Here is a 22093-nt window from a genome sequence, read left to right as displayed (position 1 = left end):
GTTCTCTGATATAAATGAATTTGATTGGCCCGTGCACAGGACACCAACAGACTATGTAATCCGTACCAAGCAGTCTGTTCCCTCAATTTGCTTCAACAAAACAATACAACTAATAACTAAAGAGAATAACTTTAGTTCGCTTCTTTTCTAATATAGGTATATACAATTCTAAAACCACCATGGTATTATTCTCAGTTGAACTTCGTCATGAAACTTCTTTTTATTTATTTTACTTTTTGATACTACCTACAATAGGTAGTAATATATTGGCATCCATATATAAGGTAGGTAAAACCCCGATATCCCACCACCAGCCTCCTTCTGGTATGGATTAGCACTAGGCAAGCCTAGGCACACATAGAAAATATTTTCCGCTGTTACCAAGTCATAACATGTACTGTCCTCAGACACAAAATACTTCCCGGTGTCTGCGCACCGCTCGTATCGTCTCATCTCTAGTCGTATCCATCGTGGTATCAAAAAGCTATATCTTCATCGTCTTCGTCTCTTTTCATTCCCGCTAACCCCACAAATATACTATACTTTTTTCTTTTCTTTGGCTAATGAAACAAAATTCCCGCAAGGGCAGTTGGTGTCTTTTTTCCCCCATACAATAAATGGGTCTATACGCAGTAAAGCAGCACGAACATAATCGCAAAACGCCGTCATTATCATGGGTTATAGGGCATACAATGGTGTACAAGAAAGGCAGCAAGTAAAAACGAGCATACAAAAAAGGAGAAGTCCCATCCTTCACTGTTTCGAAGGGTAGGGATGTCATAAAAACGACCAGCAGGCAAACATCATGCTTTCATGCTCCTAGGCATGGTAGTCACGTGCTTTCCCGGAAGTGGAGGAAGTGCGCAGGTTGGTGGAGGAGCGAGAGGCGGGCCTTCGGAGAGGTGAGGCATGCTTCTCCTGGTCAAGAGGGCTTTTGGGCTCATGTCCACCGCAAATAATTGCTTTGGTGACGCATCCTGCCGCAGGGCCTTGAGGGAAGGCACCGAGCGCTTAGGCGAGAATGCTAGGGGCGGCGATAGCGTGTAGTCTGGCTCCTCGATAGAGGATAAGTTGGGGGATTGTTTGGAGGCCGTCAACGAGTGGCGGTTCTGCCGGGTTGGGTACTCGTCTAGCGGCGGGGTGCGGTTGTAGGATACATATTTAGGAACCGGGGCCGTCGATACTCTCCGCATCTCGAAAGATGAGGCGGGCCTGCGTATTAGCTCGGGAGCATCCGCAATCTCTGAAGACTGGACGCGGGCTGGTTGAGGAACGGATGATATACTTGTCTTAGCTCGGGGACGTGTCGGACCTTGTCGACTGGCACGCATATCATCTGTACTACGACGTCCCGTCGTGGTGTTTTGAGCTCTGTCGGTGATCTGTTTTGACAGATGGCCCTTCTTCGGGGGAGATCCCCTTTCCTGTGATCGCTGCTTGAGAGCATTGCTAGCCCAAGAGCTAAATCTGGTCGGTGAAGCAGGCATCTGTAAAGTAGGTACCTTGCTGATTGAGAAGGTAAGTGAGTTAGACGAGTAAGATGATAATGGCGGCGGCTGATCGAGAACAATAGAGAGGGGACGAGAGATGGGGAGGGTTGTCGGCGGACTCCTTCGAAAGGAAGGAGGCTTAGCGGGTTCGTCTCGGCCAACTGCTTGCACCTGTTCAGGTCTCGGGGGGATTGCAGACAGACTCAACGACGAATATCGTCTACCCACTGCATGTGGTACGCTAAAGTTAGGTACGAATTGATGCCTGTCGCCATGACTTGATCTAGGAGGAGGAGGAGATAGGGTCAACGACGGGTGATTATCCATATCCAGACGAGGATCAAAAGCAGGGATCATAGTCTGCATCGACTGCCTGCGACTTGCGATTGCAGCGGCGTTGGGACGCGGCCTAACCTCAGGGGTAGGTGGCAATGGTGATTTATTCTTTTGGAATAGATATTCCTCCTGGCTCGAGAAACTTGCTCGAATCGGGGAATTAGCCGGCGATGACTCCGCCGAAGACACAATTGTCCGCTGTCCAGATGAGACGGAAGAAAGTCGATTACCAGCGCCGGTGCCACTATCTCGAAGGCTGTCTAGGCGCTGACCATCCGACGAAACCATACTCGAGTCATCGTCTACAGTCGACTCCGACAGTCGCTTCAGTGGCGGGTTGTTGGAATCGCTCTCTTCTGTAGGATCGACAAGCGCATTCTCCTGAGTCCACGAGAAGTCCTGGGAAACAATACGCGAGAAACGGGCCGGATCTCGAACAACAATAGCCCTCTGGTTGGCCTGCACTTTTAGCGTAGTAGCGCTGTCGTCTGCTTCGGGATTTCCGGTTTCCGAAAGCTTCTTCTTACCGCCTAGTGATTCGATCTCTCGTCTCAGGATAGCGAGCCAGGCGTCCATGGTCTCGGGGCTTTCGAAAACAAGCAGCATGTTAGAGACTTGTCGCTTCTCAATTCCTCTTAGAGCAAGCCTAGACCTAAGAGATTTCGCATCTGTAGATGGGTTTCCGTCGGCATCTGTGGATGAAGTCACTCGAACAACCCAATGCTTCCCAGGAATTAGGTCGCTAGCATAAGCAGCCGAGTCTCGAGTGAGATGTAAGACCTTCTCAGGTAGCCTATTGAAGGAGCCCTCGGCTGCATATTGGAGTAAGTATCCAGAGGTGACAAGTGCGTAAATCTTGCTGGTCCATTCCGGCGCAAATTTGGATTTCTTCTTTTTATCTCCCTCTGCCTTCCGCCCTGCTTCTTGTCGGTCAAGAGTGATGTTACCCTGCGAAAAGTCATTCTGTAGTGAGCTATCTTTGGACTCGCTGAAGCGAACCAGGGTCTCTATCGGAGTGGCACAAGCTGGTAATGTGGCATGCTTAACTGCTTGGGGATACATCTTGAATAAAGGCGGCGGGTCAAAAGTGGTGGTAGGGCTTTTCGGCGATACTGGTTGGCCAAGTTTGCTTTTGATAGCGACATTGCTACCTCGCCGCCCTTGAGCATTTAATGAAGAAACCGATTCAGTCGGCGATGGCTTTGCTAACGCCAAAGGTGAAGGTAAAAGAGAAACCTCAGAGCGAGACGCATGAAGCCCCCGGGTAAAGACACCGATGTCTGCTAGCGAAGAGCGTCTCCGGCCACTTCGTGGTGACTCCTTTGGCTCTTTTGGCGATGGTAATGCTTCCTCTCCTGTCTTATCGTCCTTCCCTGTTCTCGACCTGCCGAATAAACTCCTCAAGCCAATCCTAGATTCGCGCTTGTCTAATCTCTCCGGCCGTAGTGGAATTCTGTTCTCATTTTTAATAATCGTTATATCTGGTGGTCGTGCTCGCCGCATTTCGCGTTGGCGGTTCTGGAGCGTCTCGAGAGTTGGACTCCTCGGCCCAGTAACGTCTATTTCAGCCATATTTTATTGGGTTGCTGAATAGTTAGTAAGGTAAATAATAATATATATGATATAAGTAGCCTTTTGTTATAATATATTTGTAAATGTGTAAGTAGATCCTAGCTGTCGACGAGGTGACGTGGGATAGCTAATCAAACATATAGAGCGCGAGTACAAAGCTGTCGACGCATATATGGGAATAAGATAAATCAAGGTATAGCCCTAAGAAGGCGAGTCCCCAAAATATCAGTCAACAACCGAAATCATGAGGGGGGAAAGGCAACGGGGCCGCGACGATGAAGTTAGGGCAACCCTACGCTGTAAAGCCGGGCAGTTCCTCCTTGGAAGTCCAGGTTGGTAGAAACTATGTAACGGGCCTGACTAGCTCGTGGATAGCTTCAAGCTAGAGTGGCAGATGACAGCAAGCGAACTGCCAGAGGTGGAGTTAGGGCAAAAGAAAGTGAAGACTAGACCGGGAGCCCGTAAGGCGGGAGACTCGACTTTTTAGAAGGTTAAAATTAGGAATTCCCTTTTTTTGCTCCAAGCCCCAACAGGTTGGCTAGGTATGTACATATATGCAGGTTTGTAGGTCGAGTTTCGGTCTCATGTTTTCTTTGACCCTGACCTGAAGGGGGAATGGTATTGGTATGGGGATGGGATGGGCTGGGGCGGAAACGGGAAACTCACACATCTCACATACATATGTGCAAGCCCCGGAGCCCCAACGCCCGCACGCTGGTGGGAAAAAATTGGAAGAAATCGAACCTTGGCTACATAGGTGCTGGGATTCGCGTGCGGGAACCCCTGCTCCAAAGCGACTCGAACTGGCGAAGTGGGTTGGAGTGTCAGGTACATACCTACCTACATACCTGCATACATAGTATTGTATGTGTTGATGGCAAGGGGAACAGGTCTAGGTGCCATCCCGGTTAGGGATCTTCTTCCAGGGCTCCGGCCCATGATCGTGCGGGACTTGCGGACGCTATGTATGTATGTATGTACGAAGTACAATACCATAGGTATGGTACATACTTATCCACGGTAGTTACCTGGCAAATACCTGTAGTCGTTTCTATTTTACTCGTGCAATTGTCAAGCGCTAGCTGTACTAGTCCCGTACTAGACCCGCACTAGACCCGTAGTGTAGCTCGTAAGGCGGTCTTCCGGCTAGAGTTGCAAGGGTTGAGCTTTTCTCATCCCATCACAGACCTCTTTTTTCGATTCCTCGAATTCTGACACTCACTCACGGAATTTAATCCCGTTGCCCCCCTCGATTTTGTCGAGTTCAGCATGCGATCGTCCTGATTACACACGAATATCTAATGACAGATAGGCGCGGAACACGACAGATATACTATGTACCTAGGTATGTAGGTATTTCATATGCAGGCGATAGGGAAACGCCTCTTTCACGGGAACACTGCCACTAAGAGCGCTAGCATCTTACGTTCGTCTGACACTCCTCACCTCCTCGGAGAGAGACCCGGTTTAGAAGCCCAGCAGCCCAGTTGGGGGGAATACGTAAGTAGGTATTGTGCCTAGGTACCCATGTATAAGTCTTTTTCTTTTTCTTTTTTCTTTTTTATTCTTTTTTATATTTAATATCTTCGGAGAGAATGACGAAAAACTCCCGCCTCGCCTCCAGAAATGCGTCCCCCTTCTGCGAAGCATACATAGGCGCCTACATACGTGAGTAAGTGCTTAACACTGGCCAATGATTAAATACCTAAAGTTCTCAACTTGAATATTCCGCAGCAAAGCTTCGTCACGTTGCGTGCTTCGGTCGTTTCCAATGTTGTTTTGAACCTGTGAGAAGAAACGCGCCTATGGAGCACTACCACCCCCCTGGCAGCCACGGCGAATCAACGACGTACTAGGAATGTGATCTTGCTCGTGAGCCGCCAAGTATTTGTTTAAGGCTCCAACACTCCCAGCAGCAGTGGGGAGACCCATCGTCACCGCATGCGAATACCATGGGCTTTGTCTCTTTGGTCTCCCCTAAGTGGAGAGATATCCTCGATGTATGTAGCATCTTCCCACAGGACTGCAATGAGGAGAGCCCGGTATGTAGGGCGTCTATGTTTGGTACTACATACTACTACCTAAGCTCTGATAAGTGCCGATAAATGGAGAACTCGGAGCAACACTGATGATTGATACATATGTAGGTTAGGTATTGATCCAATGCGTACATACATACATGTCGTAGCTTGAATAGGTGAAGGTTGTATCGTATCGTATGTATCGGCCATCGACCACCAACCACCAACCGGCAATGCGAAGCGAGTTTTCTCGGGGGACTATTGATCTTTCAACCCGCAATATGCGCAACATGCGTATCTGCGCTCCGGGAACCTGCAGTGACTGAGTCAGACTGTCCGACATTCAAGTATGTATATATATGTAGGTCTAGGTATGCATACGGTCTCTTTGTGGCGTCTCTGCAGCTATGTACGTTAGAATATCTATCCCCATTGCCTATATGTATGCCAATACATACCGCCACAATCTGCAGCAGACTAGATATCGCAGCTTATGTATGGGATTCTATTCCGTATTCCGTATGTATGTACACCGCAACGCGATTCAAGGTTAGAAATGCGACGAAACGGCGGAAATACATACATCCATACATCCATACTTCATACATACGCTGATCATTATCCAAACTTAGGCGTCACCCTGGCCTGTGGGAACTTCAATAGGGCCATGCTTGTTTGCTTGCTAGCAAGGCAGGGTTCGAGCCATGACAAGATTCCAACCAAATCCAGTATGCAGCGAGCCGAATCTCAGAATATATTGGCTCGTGGTCAATACATAAGCCAGAACCTAAGAGTCTCGCATACCTTGTTCAGAGGTAACACTCAAAAAGATAGCGTACATCTCAAGCGTATGTACATCTCATAACCGCCGACCGGATTCGTGAGATTTGCGGTTTACATACCTACATACTACATATGTACATACACTACAAGACTGACCGCGGCACAGGAAGTGGACAGTTGCATGGCGCATACGGATTCTCTCAGCTCAGCTGACCTTGCATTCTCGTCGGTACAATTCCAATTTGAAATACGACGTCCTGTGCTCCCTCTGCATTATTCATCATCTACATATCCCCTCTGCATTCTCGATTGTTTTATCCACGATTGGAATGGTATTTCCGCGTAAATCATGACATATCTTACATACATATAATCCCTATTAATTCACGCACGCACGATACATACATAGGTAGTGTCATAGTGAGGTATGTATCCAAGCCTATGGGATACCACCAGACCACATGGCAATGGCACCTCGGCACTTAACCCTGCTCGGCCCTGCTCGGCCCTGCTCGGCCCTGCTATCGAAGCTAGGGGATGTGGTCCGGCCAAACAGATATTAGATACCTAACAACCAGGTACATATGCTACATTGCACTATGGTCTTTTTTATGTACAAGCCCCATCGATAAAGACGTAAATAATATTGCAATTGCTTCTAGCAAACCTAAAGCCTCATATTTTTCTCTCCCTTGACTTACTTAGCTAAGTATGCATAGTCGCTATTTACTATAGCAAACCTCCCACATCCGATCCTGCGTCTCCGTGGTGATAGTTCCTGCAGTAGCGGCCGGGGAACCGGGATCGCCCACGCTGGCCAAGCTTAGTAAAGGATTCAAATGGTTTTCCTTCCTACTGGCTTCTTCCGCCGGGTTCCAGTCTCACTGTGGGCTCCCATCATGCTCAAAAGGGGGCCAACTTATACCGCAAGAACCTATCAGCTGCTGTTATATAGCTCTCTATTATACCTTATATCTTTTAATAATGCAGCGCTCGTATATATTCAGCTCATTCCAGCTGAAGGATCATATATTTATATATATTTATGCTATAAGAGTTATTTTTGATAACGTTATTTCAGCTGTGCAACTTTCTGACCAACTATCTACGCCAAGCCCGCGCAATACAATACCATCCGTGGGGTCTCGGAATGAGGCATGATAGGTGCGCATCCAACATACATCCCCCTTAGAATCACCCAGAACGGGCATCTCATAGGCCAATCAAATATTCGCTTAAGGGGCAATTTCTACTCGTAGACGATTCGTGGCTTATTCGCCATACATAGTTGTCGACTACATGCTGCGTACATACCTCATACATATGTATGTAAGCTTCCCAGAACGCCATTGACCAGCGAGGGGGGAGATTCTTGTCACCTCGTACAAGGGTAACGATAATCGACAGGGCCGCCACGCGCGTTAGGGGGCTCGGACTGAGACCTGCTCATCAACGGGATCCGAACCACCGGGACCGCATCGGTAGTAGCCGACGATCAGTCTTTGCAGAAAGAGACTGGCCGCTAAATTAATAGACCCAACCGTAGAAGCAACAAGAGACCCGACGCCGTCCCGTGCATACAGACCACCGGGTTTGATCCCAAGTAGTCCAGGTACCCGCGAATCATAGAGGAACGATCCTTGATACCAGTGCAGAATATGTACGAAGTAGGTGTGTATGCAAATGCGCCCTATCTGCACGAGCTGCCGATCAGAAGAACTGCACCCCAAGTCAAGTGAGGCCTCTCCTGGTTTTCGTGGGCATATTGCATATAAACGAATGCCTTTTTTATCTCCGATGTTTCCTTTTTTGTCCCCATCTCCGTTGTCCTCGCCGACCTGTGCAACTGCTTTACTATGTCTCTACGTAGGGTAGGGCCGAGCAGCAGTTCTAGCCTCAAGCCCGCGGCGATGATATGACGTCGGCTGAGCGATATTACTGGCCTGCCAGCCCGCATCTAACAGTAATGGGACGCACCCGTATGCAGCTGACGGTGCAGCTCCCAAAACCAGAGTATTGGGATTACGCATGTCCGGGTTGCGACCCCTATTAGCGGCCTTTGCATTTTGACATCTTGCCCTCTGCCGGTTAGGAATTCCGAGCGAATTCCACTTGGTGATCACTCAGGTCGAGGTATCCGCATCCCGTCCTCGCCAAAACGTGGTAAGCCTACTTGAGCCGAGGTATCCAACAGCGTGGAAGTGGATTTCCCTATACACACGCCAACTGGTATCGCCACGCTAGCCATGGCACATATGTATATATACTGTTAAGCTCCATGACTTCCAAGGTAGATAACCACCGGTGCCAATTGTTCTACAGTTTCGGTACCGTATAGCTAGTATGCCATGTGGGCATCGTGCTAATGCATCGCCATAGTAAACCTGTCTGCATTGGACCAAGGTCTAGACGGTGTGTTCCATCAAATTCCAACTCACTTCTCTCTTTTCTTTTCCGTCGATATCCGTATCGCGTAGAGGTTGATTCCGCATCGGCGCCTGTGCGATAAAGTGATCCCGTAGATAACTATGCTTAAGACGGTAAAGCCACCGATATTCAAATCCCCGGAGTATTCTTGGCCGCAGTACAAGCGCCTGGGAACTTCCGAAACACCGCCACATGCTGCTGTCCGGGAGCCGGATAATGGTCTTGGATATATGTGATTCGTAAGGATACGAACGACAAAGTTTTTGGACTTGGTGTGTAGAAGGTTTCTTGGTGCATGCGCGTTTCGGCACATATGACAGAATAGGGGGAGAAGGAGGCTGAGCTCAGGGGTAAAATTGTACTCACAGTTACTCAGCCAAGACTCGGCCGGCAGCGATATTGGTCCTATCTCACTGCGGGATATCATCGGGTATTACTATTCATGAAGTTAGCCGGTCGGGATTCGGTTATCAAAAGCTATGATCCGATCGTAATATTGAAGATGTGATCTTGGAATCTTGGAGTGTTATCTCCTCGTTTACTAAACACCAGGGCGCCGCGACTTTCTTTTTACCTACGACCAACGAATAGAATCGAATGGAATAGAAGAAGCCGAATATCCAAGTAAAGTTCTGAGAATCTAGAGTTGGACCTACGGTTATTTTTGAAACAAGATAGAGTTTAGATCTAGTTAGTTAAAACAACTAGGTTAACCTACTAACCTAGCGACTATGAATTACATTAGCGTGTCAGGGGACTTGTACTATGTATGTAGGTATGTAAGGTAAGAGGTACATATGTAAGCTGGGGTTTAAGTTCTGAGACTAGCTCGTACCCATTCGAAAGAATGTCATAATCAGGAGGAGGTCTTCTCCCAAAACTGTCTACGGATGATCAAGTATCAAAATACCCACAGCTAGAATAACGAAAGGGAAGTCGACTTCGCATGTATATATAAAACATATAAAATACAGTTTACTAAGAATATCAATGTCGACTTAAATAATTGTCAAGCTACAGTGACTATTTATCTACATATACGTGTAGATAACTAACAAATAACGATATCAGCAGGACTTTGCCCCTCAGATACGCCAGAAGCCCATGCTGCTACGTTAAGTGATGAGACCCGAGTAGAGGTTTAAAGTGATCCCCTGCATGAACACGTAACCCCCAGGGTCGTATCGGTTTACCTTAGCTGCTGTCTAACTCGCATGGTGTAACTTGTCCGTCACAATTGGGGGATTGATGTGTCGACAGATTACCTAAGGTAATATACTTACAAAAGCGCGGGGGGGGTACACATGTATTAATTGAGTCAACGGAATTCGTACAACAAAACGCAGATCTGCTACGTGGAATGGGATGCGAGCTTCGTAACATTCTTGAGGTATTTGGGTCGCGTACCTAACGACATCTCGTGGTTTGTAGATTAAATGGTATGATGAATAGGTATGTAAGCGCGGCTCAGGAGACAGCACAGATGCTAGCCGCAAGGAGCCGCGAAATGTGATTACATATAACTGGGCTTGTTCTGGGGTCACGCTCCACGGCAAAAAAAAAACATGTAAGAGGTCCGGACCTTTGACGTCAATAGGTCAACTTTTCTACATAAGCACAATTCTACATACCTACATGTAGGTAGGTATGTACATAGTATAGCTCTAGGTACCTTTCCCCACAGGGTCACAGCCCACCTACCTACCTCATATGTACATAACGAAATGCCCTTTCCCCAGCTCCGTTTACTGCAGTGTACCTAATCCGTACACAGTAGTACAATATTACATATGTAGCAGAGTTAAGCAAACCTTAGATTACCTAAAACCAGCAACTTCAAGTTTATCAATATGTAGGTATGTAACTTGTGCTGGACCACTAATCTAACCTGGACAAGTAGCAAATTCTACCGAATTTGGTGCTTTCGCTCCTTGATCTGTTTGGTCACGGTACTCGAAAAAAAAAAACACCTATAACATCGTTCGACTTCTTCGTCACCTGAACAGCATCAAGCATCAAGTATCAAAAGGTCCAGCTTCAGCCTTCGCAAGCTATATGTATGTAAAGGTGCTTGTTGTACGTATGCATTGTGCCCCCATCGGGCGTTCGTGCCATGATCACCTCCGAGTCATAGTTCCCTAATTGACATCTTTGGCCATTAGACCGCCACCTGCATACTGTAATCTACATACATACATCCTTTACGGATTTCTTACCTAACTCCATCTCCACTCGCCTTCTCCTGATATACATACACTACATACAACCTGCTTAGCTGGAGGGTTGGTGGCTTGGCTAAGTTACCTAACCTAGGTGGCCCTTTGTAACCTCAACGTCCAGTGACCCGGCCACTTTTATTTACTATTTCATACGTCAACGTCAACTTTAAGTCAAGTTCGTTCTTACTTTCGACATGGCACCCGATCTTAATTCTCTTCCACCATCATCTCCATCTCCATCTGCACGACCACGTATCATGACCTCTTCAAACGGCAACGGAGACTCTGCCATACGCGGAGAGTCAGCATCACCTTCTCCTCGATCCGCATCTATTTCACTACAAGCAGCTGCAACAATGAATGCCGGCCTACAACATGAACCCATGAGACGTAGGCTTTTCCTTCCTCATAACTACCTACTTACTCTCTTAATCCAGCTGTACTGACCCTCCTCTTACAGGCTCCTCGAGCAGCTCTCTATCGCGAAACCGACAATCACCACGAATGGGCCGACGACGCTCTACGGTCTTAATGAACCTACAACTCAACGATCCCTCTCTTCCGGGACCAGGTGAAATGGTGGCAGAGGGTGGAAGCAGCGGACATAGCGCTACAAGCCCCCAGCCGATCTCTGCGTCACCCCTCCTCACCGGAGGCGATCCCCACCATAACAGAGCTCCAAGCTTGGGAGAGCTACATCAAGAGCTCGAGGCAGAACAGGAAGCACAAGTGGTAAGCGCTGTTATAATATTCAATGATAAGCTTCAGTTAGCTAATCTAGATTATGTAGAACCGGCTCTTACAGATGATCCGCCAGCAACAACTCCAACTACAACAACTTCAGGCAGCCCAAGGTCAAAGCCAAACGAGCGTAGCCGCCGAAGATGCGACCCCTATGTCAGAGAGATCTAGTTCCATGGTGCTTCCTAACGTACCTACTCAACCACCCTTCCCCGCACCGTCAACTTCGGTTCCCCGTTCCCCGGTCCTGTCTCATCCGCGTTCTTCCTTTGACATGGCTCGCGATGCTCTCCACCGCAGATCTAGAACACCCAGCCGCGGCGCGCCTTCTCCTAGGTTGAGATCGACGTCTATCAGCGCGGAAAGCGGAGAGCCGCTTCTTTCTGGGGTTCGCGACGAGAGTGCCTATTACCAAGCTGAGACACAGTCTTTAGTTCGTGAGAATCAGATGCTACGTCATAGAATTCGGGAACTTGGTAAGATACAATGCTCAATCTTATGACTACCTTATGACTACCTTACGTATCGCTAACCTGTGTATAGAGCGCCAACTTAGCGAAGCTCATGCTGGTGCGTCACTGACACGAGAGCCAACGCATCATTCACATCTCACCCAGTCTACTTCACTATCCGAGGAAGATGCTGCAGCGGGCTCATTATCTGCCGTTCCTGCTACTACTTCTACGAGCACTGCTCAACCTATCGCGGCTTCAGAAACTGTCAAGGACGAGTAAGGAAATCCTGAACTGTTTTGTAACCTCGAATATTGTCTTCCGGCGCTCGGCTACTCAACTATCCATAAATGGACGTGTCAGACCATTTTCTGCGTTCCTTTTGAGCAAATATTCGGCGTTGGGTGGAGGATGTGAGAAAAGGGCATCAGGGAAGAGGGATATGACTTAGCGAAACATGGCGTATTACAATTGTTTCTGATATGGTCCCTCGGTATATCGCGGACCCTTGGCATCAATGATTTTCTTTCTCCCGGACGGGATTTCGGTATGTGTACATGTTTCCAGTACTCATAGACTGATAAATGTGATGCGAATCACGGGACTTCTTCATATTCGATGTTTGAAATTAAAGAAATTAGATGATGTGCTGGATTAAGTGAGTGATTGTGTTTACTTGACTTGTCATCTTAATATTTCTATTGCAAGTTGATTCTGTGTAGAAGACTATCGAGTGTCTAATACAGACAGGACTTGATGAGAAACGAAAGTTGGTAGTGTCATAAGGCTATATAACTACTACAAAATAGGTTAAATTATAGATTTCTGCTTAACAAAAAGCGAAATAAGTTTTATCAAGATTATAAATGAGTTTCAAATGCCTAACTAATGTTGATTATTCATTAGACAAGTCTTATAAATTAACCTGCTTACTCACTTATACTTACTATATAACTATGAGTAAAGCTTATACATAGATAGGTCGATAAGAGCTCCGGTTCGGCGGCGGTTCAGGATATGACATGATTATCATCCCCGACGATCCGATTATAACTTGCCTACCTTTAACGGGATCTTGGCTCTTCGTTTCCAATGTCACAGGTAAATCATATTTTTTTGGGTTTTTTTTCTCTGCGAGACGGAAACGAAGATGTTCGCGAGGACGGCCCAGCGGCAATTCCAATCGCTTCATTTGCGCAGCCTAGCACGCTCGTTCTCTAGTACCGCACCGGTGAGGACGGATTTTACGCATGTTGTAAGTCGGATTCGTTTATTGGCTCTGGTTGGAATATCTACACATCGGTGTTGTATATATCACACATAATAAATTAACTATGCATACGTAAATCTATGTACACGCAACAGACCTTGTCAGCTCACAGGCCCCCTCCAAAACATAGGTCATAGGCGGCGGCGCCGTCGGCCTCGCCATCGCGCGAGCCATAGTCTCCCACCACCCTTCCTCCAGTAGCGATAGCACGCTCCTGCTAGAACGGCACGCCCACACCGGCACGGAAACCTCGGCGCGCAACAGCGAGGTCATCCACGCAGGCTTGTACTACGGCGCCGGTTCCCTGAAAACACGTCTGTGTATCCGCGGCCGCGAGGCCCTGTATTCTTTCTGCGCGCGCTGCGGGGTGCCCCACGCGCGCGTGGGGAAGTGGGTTGTAGCGCAGGACGAGGCGCAGGTCGAGGCGCTGAGGGGGATACACGAGGTGTGTAGGACGGCGGAGTTGGGCGTGCCGACGCGGTGGGTGGGGCGCGAGGAGGCGCGGAGGTTGGAGCCGGAGGTCCAGGCTTTGGGAGGGGTCCTGGAGAGTCCGGAGACGGGAATCGTCGATTCACACGCGCTGATGACTGCGCTGCTGGGGCAGTTTGAGGATGGTGGGGGTGTGCTGGCTGCTAATTCGGCGGTTGTAGGTGTTGAGGCTTTGGGGTCCAAGGCCGGTGGTGATGGTTGGCGGCTTACTGTTCGCGATGCGGCTACTGGTACCGAATCGAGTATCACAACCTCGACGATCATCAACAGTGCTGGTCTCGGCGCTGCTGATATCCATAACATGATCGTGCCACCGGACAAGCACGTCCAGCTGTACTACGCCAAGGGGAATTACTTCAGCTACGCGTCCTCGACCCCCAAAGTCCGTCGACTAATCTACCCGGTAACCGCCCCTGGCGCTGGTGGGCTAGGCACCCACCTAACGCTCGACCTCGCGGGCCGGATGCGCTTCGGGCCCGACGTAGAATGGGTCGAGTCCCCCGCCGACCTAGCCGTAAACGCAGCGCGTCTACCAGCCGCCATCGCCGAGATAAAGAAGTATCTCCCGTCTATTGACGAAAGCGCCCTGACGCCAGACTACGCGGGCATACGGCCGAAGCTATTGCCGGCAGGTGCGGTAGCAACGGGCGGAGGGGGGTTTGTGGATTTCCATATCAGGAAGGAGGATGGGTTTGAGGGGTGGGTGAATCTGCTGGGGATAGAGAGCCCAGGGTTGACTAGTTGCCTGGCGATTGGGGAGATGGTAAAGGATATGTTGTATGGAAGTGGGAAGGTGGAGGGATCCGCGGCATTGGGGACGTAGATAGGGGTAAGAAAGTGCGTAACCTCCATAGGTAGGTATCAGAGGCTTTTGGTTAACGATCACGGCAATTTATGTGTCAGATAGAAAACAAGTTAAAGGGGGCGCAGCAACTTGATACAATAACACAAGCACATATATAAGATACAAGAACTAGCCAAGTCAAATCCTAGTAAGGACATGCCAAATACAATTCGGTTCAGCGATGTGGCTACATCTAATATCAGGGGAATCAGCGCAATATAATGTATGTACATCTCTCCATTAACAAAAACGTCCGTCATGGCGGAGCCTTCGACCAGCCGACTTACCAGCCGAATACAACTCAAGCCACCCTTCTCGAACATCTTTCTTCCACCTTCGTCTCTTGCAAAATTCCAACGACGAAACTAACTTTTCGTGGAAACTATAAGGCGAGCAACACATAATTATCCACGCTTACCTTCGAAGGGGGGTTACTGCCGGTTGCCCTGAACAGCCGAGCAAACAAAAAGGCAAACAGAACGAAACAAAACCAAAACAGACAACAAGGTTCACCGCGTCCGGACCAGTGAAGAATGTAAGACGCCTTTGCCCTCCCTTATGCACATATGAGTATATAATACCGCCCCTAACGCCGTCGAGGTCCCCATTGCCGAAAAAAAAAAGGGTACTGTTCATAGCTTACAGATGAATGCCATAGCTTTATAGCCTAGCGAAGCTGAATATCCGGGAACACTTTTCTGCCGTAGATATTTACACGGAATTCGTATATTCCGTCTTCTGCTGCGACATATCTAGGGACGGGCTCGTTAGGATATACATTCGCCTTTGTAAGATAAGGTAAATATTTCGCTTACAATACTTGGCCATCTTCGCTCCATGTCAAACCTGCGGTATCATCTGGGTTCTGTGTATGCTCGCGGCGGCCCATTCTGATCCTGCTAAAGAGCGAGTCGTTGCCCCATACGTCGGCAATGACCGGGATGCCGCGACGGGCCCTGTTGGTCTCGGTCCGAGCATTATCGGTAAGCCCACCGGTCCACCCGCTTATGTTGGCCAGATTCTCGAGGTCGGGCCATCCGGAGCCGGATCCCCCAACATACCACGGATCGCGTGAGGCTCCCGAGCTGTCGTTACCGGCTTCGTTGTACTGGCCCTGCGACCTCATAGTCTGCGAAATGGTATCGAAGTTCTGGGCTAGTGTACGCATGATGGACGTGCGACTTCGACCCAAATCTCGCGGTATGGAACTTCCTCTCTCGCGCTCCGGTTCGGGGGCCGCCTGGGTGGCGCTCGTGGCGCTCGAACGATGTTGATCGCGGATCTCGCGCATACGTTCCCGTTCGATGAATCTCGTCAGCGCTTCGCGCTGCTCAACACCCGTATTAGTGCGATTTAAACCAAATTGGTTACTGTATAAATAACTGGCGGTGGGATTTCCGACGTTCGCACGCCTAATCCTGTCGTTCTGGAGACTTACACGATCTGCCCAACCCGTAGATCTCAATGCATTCCGTTCGGCAGCGCGTTGATTTCGGTGTTCCATAAAATGTTGCTCTAATTGCTCCCCTCGATCCCGCAATTCCCGTCGACGACGCTGAGCTTGGAAGGCTTCCAGGATCGAGATCTCATCTGCGCTGAAAGGCTGATTGACTCGTGACGTGGGATCTGATGTTTCCGGATCTGGTAGGGGCCGGCGATCAGATATTGCTCGGTTCCAACGGTCCATCATCCCTAACGGGGATGATTCAGCATTGCGCTCGTTATCGGCATTACGATCGCCTTCGGTAGTATGCTCGCTGCGCGGGTCGAGAAGGCGTGGATCGATAGTACTACTATCATTAAGTGAGAAATGATTAAATCCTTCATGTCTATCTAGGTGGATGATATGTCGTCGTTTGAAGTTTGAGCGCGCATCTGCTACTCCAATCCGACCTCGATGTTCTGACCACGCCAAAAGATCGAATGGCCCCGGCGAAAAGGCCATGTCTCTAACAGCACCATATTCCCCAGGTGCCCGGGCAGAGTTGAAATATGCGATTAAAGGTTCCGAGTTGGGGTCCTTGAGCTTGACGGCATTGAAAATAGATATGGTGCCATATTGGGTACCCACTGCCAAGTATTTCCCCGATGAAGAAAAGCAAGCTGCGAAGCTCCCTCGACAATCCGTAGAGTCATCTTTCCACTGGCCCTTGAGTCGTATTTTCGGTAGCGATACCCATCTGGAAGATTGTCTAGTAACTCGCCGTGAAACTCCTTCGTAATTCTTGTTAAATTGTTCCCGCATGTGTATGTAGAGGTAGGCATCATCGCAGACTGCAGCTAAGATGGTTCCATCAGGGGAGATCACGCCGCGGTTGACACAATCGGGATAGTCCAACACGTCTTTGTGCAAGTCGGGCTCGTAGAGGCTTACGATGATAATGCTCTTATCGTTGTTTGCCACAACAGCTACCGGGGACTCGTATTGTCCAGGGGCTGGTGCGCCCGCATCTTTAGGAGGGTGCCAGATGGTTATGCAGTTGACGCGTTCGGTACCGATCTTATAGCTGGAAGCTGACCACGTCTTGTTGGTGCTATTAATTCGTTCCACAACAGATAGCATGTCGCGTTCAAGCTGGTACATGGTGCCATCAGTCATGCTGGAGGACTCAAGCGAAGTTAGTCTGGAGCGAACGTCTCTGCTGAGGGTATCGGCCTGTGCATCGCTGTTACCCGACTCTCGTATGACCACGAACTCTCCATTTTCGCCTCCACAGCAGATCCAGCCCTTACTAGCAACCAGACAGCGGGGGTGGAAGCTGATGACTTTAATAGTTTCGCATTCGCGGGTAGAAGTATCGAGCCGTTGGATATGGGTATTGTTGACACCAGCCGGGAAGTAGATGACGCCCTGCTGCTCAGCACTGACCAATGATCGGAGCTGCCAATGACTACAAACGGTGTAGGGATTAATAGTTTGCGCAGAGATAGGTAGGTATAAGTACCTAGGTAGCCTAGATAGAGGTATAGGTAGTAGGCTAGATAGGCTGTGAGACTTACATTGGCGAGACACTGGTGCGATAGTGCTTGCGACCTTCTTTAAGAAGCAGGTTATCAGTAGGCCAGAGACTAGAGACGACTGACAATCAGCGGGGTGTCGCCATTTCCATTTGGATGCGCGCATCAGCACGCGGCAGCAAATCCTACCTGGCCTCCTCGTCTACGGCCATGGTGCCAATGGCGGATGTTAATACCGTAATAATGGCTCATCAAGTCGCATCGATCATGGAAACGCGTCGCAGGGAAGTCAAGTGACACGTAAGGGGGAGATGCGCCGATCGTGGGATATTTGGGTCGTGGCGGACTGGTCGACTGGTCGGAGAGTAGATCCAACAATATGTAGCAGTGCCGGGGGGATGAGCTGAGTAAAAGTGAAATCAGAGAAGTGAGATCACAACAAGTCCTAGCAACTGGGGTTAAACGTTTGATGCAAGTTTGTTATAGAGGATGAAGCACTAGTTTTCGGGGTCCTTATCCTAAAAGGGAATGTGAGTGAGCATGAAGGTACTTTTTGCTGTGCTTTTTTACCAAACCACGAATGCGGGTTGCATTAAAAGTATTTGAGGAAGTTGTTGAATGACTTATGGGACAAAGGCAGAAGTTTCCCTTGAGTGGAAGGCTCCTCAGATGACGTCCAGATTCGCTCCAAGCACCAAGCAGCTACTGCCGCCGAACAATCAACGGCACCGGGCAACCACGCCCTAACATATACGGGTAGGTACCCTGTAGTGACCCTGTACCCGGGATTGTACAGTACGAAGAATATTAGTATGTACAGTACTTATCTACCTACATATGTACACGCATATTAATGATGCAACTACATATACATATGGACCTACCTTACCTACCTTACAACTTAGGACGGGCGATGCAAATATATATAGATATATATACTATTGTTGCAGCACGAAGTTTGTACCATAGGAGTTATTTCCATATAAGTGAGACAGGCTTCCGTTTTGGTAAAACTACTGCCTAACTAGATTTGCGTGATACTATTTGCGTAATTATCCGCGTTGCCGTATACTGTATGTGCCGCATCGGGCCGGTACCGTACCTATATTGTTAAGCTCTTAAAGATTCGAGCTATGCACATACTATATAGTGTACACTCTTACATCATCGCCATCTTTGTAGTATTGCATGTCTCTTATTGGATTTTGGGTTGATCAATTCAAGTTTGCCATTATGCATAGGTAGGTATGTAGTCTTAAGTGTACCTAATATTAACAATATACGCATGCATATAATTATTGGAATAGCGTGCTTAAGATGCCATATGCAGACATTGAAAAGTCTCTATGTAATGTCTAACATCTTAAAGGTTTTAAGCTTTGGGAAATTCTAAAATATTACCTAAGCGCGGCTCTAGCGGACGAGATTTTGAGATTTCGCCGCCGGTGCGGGCAGTACGGTAGGTACGTATGTGGTACATATCGATTATTGGTTCACGTCACTTCCTCTTAAAAATTTCATCGAATTATGATTGGAATCCCACGTTATTGCCGAGGTACACCGCCCGCGAGGAAGCTCTCAGAAATATTCTCTCTTCCACGTCCCAAATCGCCGAAGAAAATTTATAGCAATCGTCTCCACCAATTTGCCATCTTTTATCCTCATACATAATAATAAATAACCCGACGAACCACCTGTATACTACCTTCTCTTTCTCCTCCTCCATTGCGACAATTCTTCTCATTCCCCATAGCTCCGTCCTCTCCACCTCTCAGCCACCATGATGTTGGCCTCCAGATTCTCCAGAGCTGTAAGTCAAACCAATACCCCACAATTTCCGAAATATTTGCACACCCGCGTGACTAACTGCGATTCGATTCAACAGCTTCCTCGAGCAACTCCCGGAGCTGCGCGATGGGCTGCGCCTCTGCGAAAGCCTTTAGGATCTAGCTTCGCTCGATATGAGTCGACGGAAGGAAAAGTCCAAGGTGCCGTCATCGGTATCGATCTTGGTAAGTTTGAAAACCCCACTGCTATGTCACTGCTATCCGTGTCTGAGGAATTTTACTAACATAATTTCTAAAGGTACCACAAACTCAGCCGTTGCCATTATGGAGGGCAAGGTGCCCAGGATAATTGAGAACGCAGAAGGTGAGATACCCTTGTTGGCGCATATCTTTGCGACAGTATACTGACTATCAGTCAAGGTGCTCGAACAACACCCTCTGTTGTTGCTTTCGCGCAAGATGGCGAACGATTGGTCGGTGTCGCTGCTAAGCGACAGGCTGTCGTCAACCCTGAGAATACACTCTTTGCCACTAAGCGATTAATCGGACGAAAGTTCACTGATCCCGAGGTTCAAAGAGATATCAAGGAGGTTCCTTACAAGATCGTTCAACACTCCAATGGCGATGCTTGGGTCGAGGCTCGAGGCCAGAAATACTCTCCGTCGCAGATCGGTGGCTTCGTCCTTAACAAGATGAAGGAAACCGCCGAGGCCTACCTGGGCAAGCCGGCCAAGAACGCTGTCGTCACTGTCCCCGCCTACTTCAACGACTCACAACGTCAAGCCACCAAGGATGCCGGTCAAATTGCCGGTCTTAACGTTCTCCGAGTTGTCAACGAACCTACAGCCGCTGCTCTAGCTTACGGTCTAGAAAAGGAGGCTGACAGAGTTGTTGCTGTGTACGATCTTGGTGGTGGTACTTTCGATATCTCCGTTTTGGAGATCCAGAACGGTGTCTTCGAGGTCAAGTCTACAAACGGTGACACTCACTTGGGTGGTGAAGATTTCGATATTCACTTAGTCCGTCATATCGTCCAGCAATTCAAGAGCGACTCCGGCATTGACTTGTCTAACGACCGAATGGCCATCCAGCGAATCCGAGAAGCTGCCGAGAAGGCCAAGATTGAGCTATCTTCGTCTCTCCAGACCGATATCAGCCTGCCTTTCATCACTGCCGATGCTTCCGGCCCCAAGCACATTAACACAAAGATGACTCGATCCCAGCTTGAGAACATGATGGACCCCTTAATCAAAAAGACTACCGAACCCGTGCGCAAAGCCCTCAAGGATGCTGGTCTACAGGCCAAGGATATCCAGGAAGTTATCCTTGTCGGTGGTATGACTCGTATGCCTAAGGTTGCCGAGTCGGTGAAGAGCATCTTCGGTCGTGACCCCGCCAAGTCTGTCAACCCTGACGAGGCCGTTGCCATTGGTGCTGCCATCCAGGGTGCCGTTTTGTCTGGTGAGGTCAAGGATCTTCTGCTCCTAGATGTCACACCTCTTTCCCTCGGTATCGAGACCCTCGGTGGTGTGTTCACCCGATTGATCAACCGAAACACCACCATCCCCACCAAGAAGTCCCAGGTCTTCTCTACTGCCGCCGACTTCCAGACTGCCGTCGAGATCAAGGTGTACCAGGGCGAACGTGAATTGGTAAAGGACAACAAACTTCTTGGTAACTTCCAGTTGGTCGGTATTCCCCCGGCGCATCGTGGTGTCCCTCAAGTCGAGGTCACATTCGACATTGACGCCGACTCTATTGTCCACGTTCACGCCAAGGACAAGAGCACCAACAAGGACCAGTCCATCACCATCGCGTCCGGCTCTGGTCTGTCCGACTCTGAGATCGAGCAAATGGTCCAGGACTCCGAGAAGTACGCAGAAGAAGACAAGGAGCGCAAATCCGCTATCGAGTCTGCCAACCGTGCCGATAGCGTCCTAAACGACACTGAGAAGGCCCTCAACGAGTTTGCCGACAGACTTGACAAGACCGAGGCCGACGGAATCCGGGAGAAGATCACTTCTCTACGGGAATTCGTGAGCAAGAGCCAGTCCGGCGAGGGTACCGCTACCGCCGCCGAGATCAAGGAGAAGACCGATGAGCTGCAGATGGCTAGCTTGAACCTCTTCGACAAGATGCACAAGGCCCGCGGCGAATCCGGCAGCTCTGAGGCTGGCTCTTCGGAGGCCAAGCCTGAGGATGAGAAGAAGCCTTAAATACCCTGTTATAGGCAAAGCATTCTCGATTTACACTAATTACCCCCGAGGCGGGAATTATACGAGCTTTTCAGTGCTCTACCGTTGTACATTAACCTGTACTCATATTTACCGCCCCCCCTAAAAAGTTTCCGCCTGCCGTTACATTACCCCCTACTACTACCCACTTACTTACTCCTCGGCGGTGTCCATGAATTTGCGGGCGGGAGTGGCGTTCTGAGATCTGGGGAAAGTTATACTCTTTTTTTATACATTTTTACCTCCACGCTGAAGATGTGTCTAATATTTTCACGTCGGTTTCTGGTGATGCGAAGGGCATTACATGGGCAGGCGGGCTCCGGCTGGGGCACTGTATATAGGACGTTATGACACGACTAAGGACAAAATAATAAAATGACATCCCCTCTCATGATTTGACTTGTAGATTCCATTATACCGTGATGAAATTTATGTTATATACGGATCCAGATATAATCAAGGTACAGTTT

At 48.8% G+C, this 22093-nt stretch overlaps 5 protein-coding genes across 5 annotated transcripts; 3 read left to right on the top strand and 2 right to left on the bottom strand.

Moving 5' to 3' along the window:
* Nucleotides 1-628: 628 nt before the first annotated feature.
* On the bottom strand, nucleotides 629-3846 carry F4813DRAFT_81237 (uncharacterized protein). Its single transcript, XM_049248926.1, has 2 exons — nucleotides 3695-3846; nucleotides 629-3412 (listed from the first exon to the last, which is right to left on the bottom strand). The coding sequence occupies exon 2, from the start codon at nucleotides 3396-3398 to the stop codon at nucleotides 804-806; it is 2595 nt and encodes an 864-aa protein (XP_049099522.1). The 5' UTR covers nucleotides 3399-3412; nucleotides 3695-3846; the 3' UTR covers nucleotides 629-803.
* A 6933-nt stretch (nucleotides 3847-10779) lies between these two features.
* Nucleotides 10780-12362, top strand: F4813DRAFT_80804 (uncharacterized protein). The gene is made up of 4 exons (XM_049248924.1): nucleotides 10780-11238; nucleotides 11309-11580; nucleotides 11639-12065; nucleotides 12133-12362. Exons 1-4 carry the CDS (start codon nucleotides 11043-11045, stop codon nucleotides 12321-12323), a joined length of 1086 nt encoding a protein of 361 aa, XP_049099521.1. The 5' UTR covers nucleotides 10780-11042; the 3' UTR covers nucleotides 12324-12362.
* A 550-nt stretch (nucleotides 12363-12912) lies between these two features.
* F4813DRAFT_360415 (FAD dependent oxidoreductase) lies at nucleotides 12913-14782 on the top strand. Its single transcript, XM_049243415.1, has 2 exons — nucleotides 12913-13296; nucleotides 13442-14782. Exons 1-2 carry the CDS (start codon nucleotides 13192-13194, stop codon nucleotides 14621-14623), a joined length of 1287 nt encoding a protein of 428 aa, XP_049099520.1. The 5' UTR covers nucleotides 12913-13191; the 3' UTR covers nucleotides 14624-14782.
* On the bottom strand, nucleotides 14783-18458 carry F4813DRAFT_360412 (uncharacterized protein). The gene is made up of 5 exons (XM_049243414.1): nucleotides 17792-18458; nucleotides 17645-17713; nucleotides 16083-17535; nucleotides 15460-15971; nucleotides 14783-15396 (listed from the first exon to the last, which is right to left on the bottom strand). Exons 1-5 carry the CDS (start codon nucleotides 17812-17814, stop codon nucleotides 15312-15314), a joined length of 2142 nt encoding a protein of 713 aa, XP_049099519.1. The 5' UTR covers nucleotides 17815-18458; the 3' UTR covers nucleotides 14783-15311.
* A 679-nt stretch (nucleotides 18459-19137) lies between these two features.
* On the top strand, nucleotides 19138-22018 carry F4813DRAFT_360405 (hsp70-like protein). The gene is made up of 4 exons (XM_049243413.1): nucleotides 19138-19412; nucleotides 19488-19614; nucleotides 19688-19753; nucleotides 19810-22018. The coding sequence occupies exons 1-4, from the start codon at nucleotides 19383-19385 to the stop codon at nucleotides 21603-21605; spliced, it is 2019 nt and encodes a 672-aa protein (XP_049099518.1). The 5' UTR covers nucleotides 19138-19382; the 3' UTR covers nucleotides 21606-22018.
* Nucleotides 22019-22093: the final 75 nt, after the last annotated feature.

The sequence above is a fragment of the Daldinia decipiens genome, assembly GCF_022478715.1.
Source record: "Daldinia decipiens strain CBS 113046 unplaced genomic scaffold F4813scaffold_17, whole genome shotgun sequence".
NCBI lineage: Eukaryota > Fungi > Ascomycota > Sordariomycetes > Xylariales > Hypoxylaceae > Daldinia > Daldinia decipiens.
Note: the sequence above shows the minus strand (reverse complement) of the source record. Positions and strands in the feature narration are given on the sequence as shown.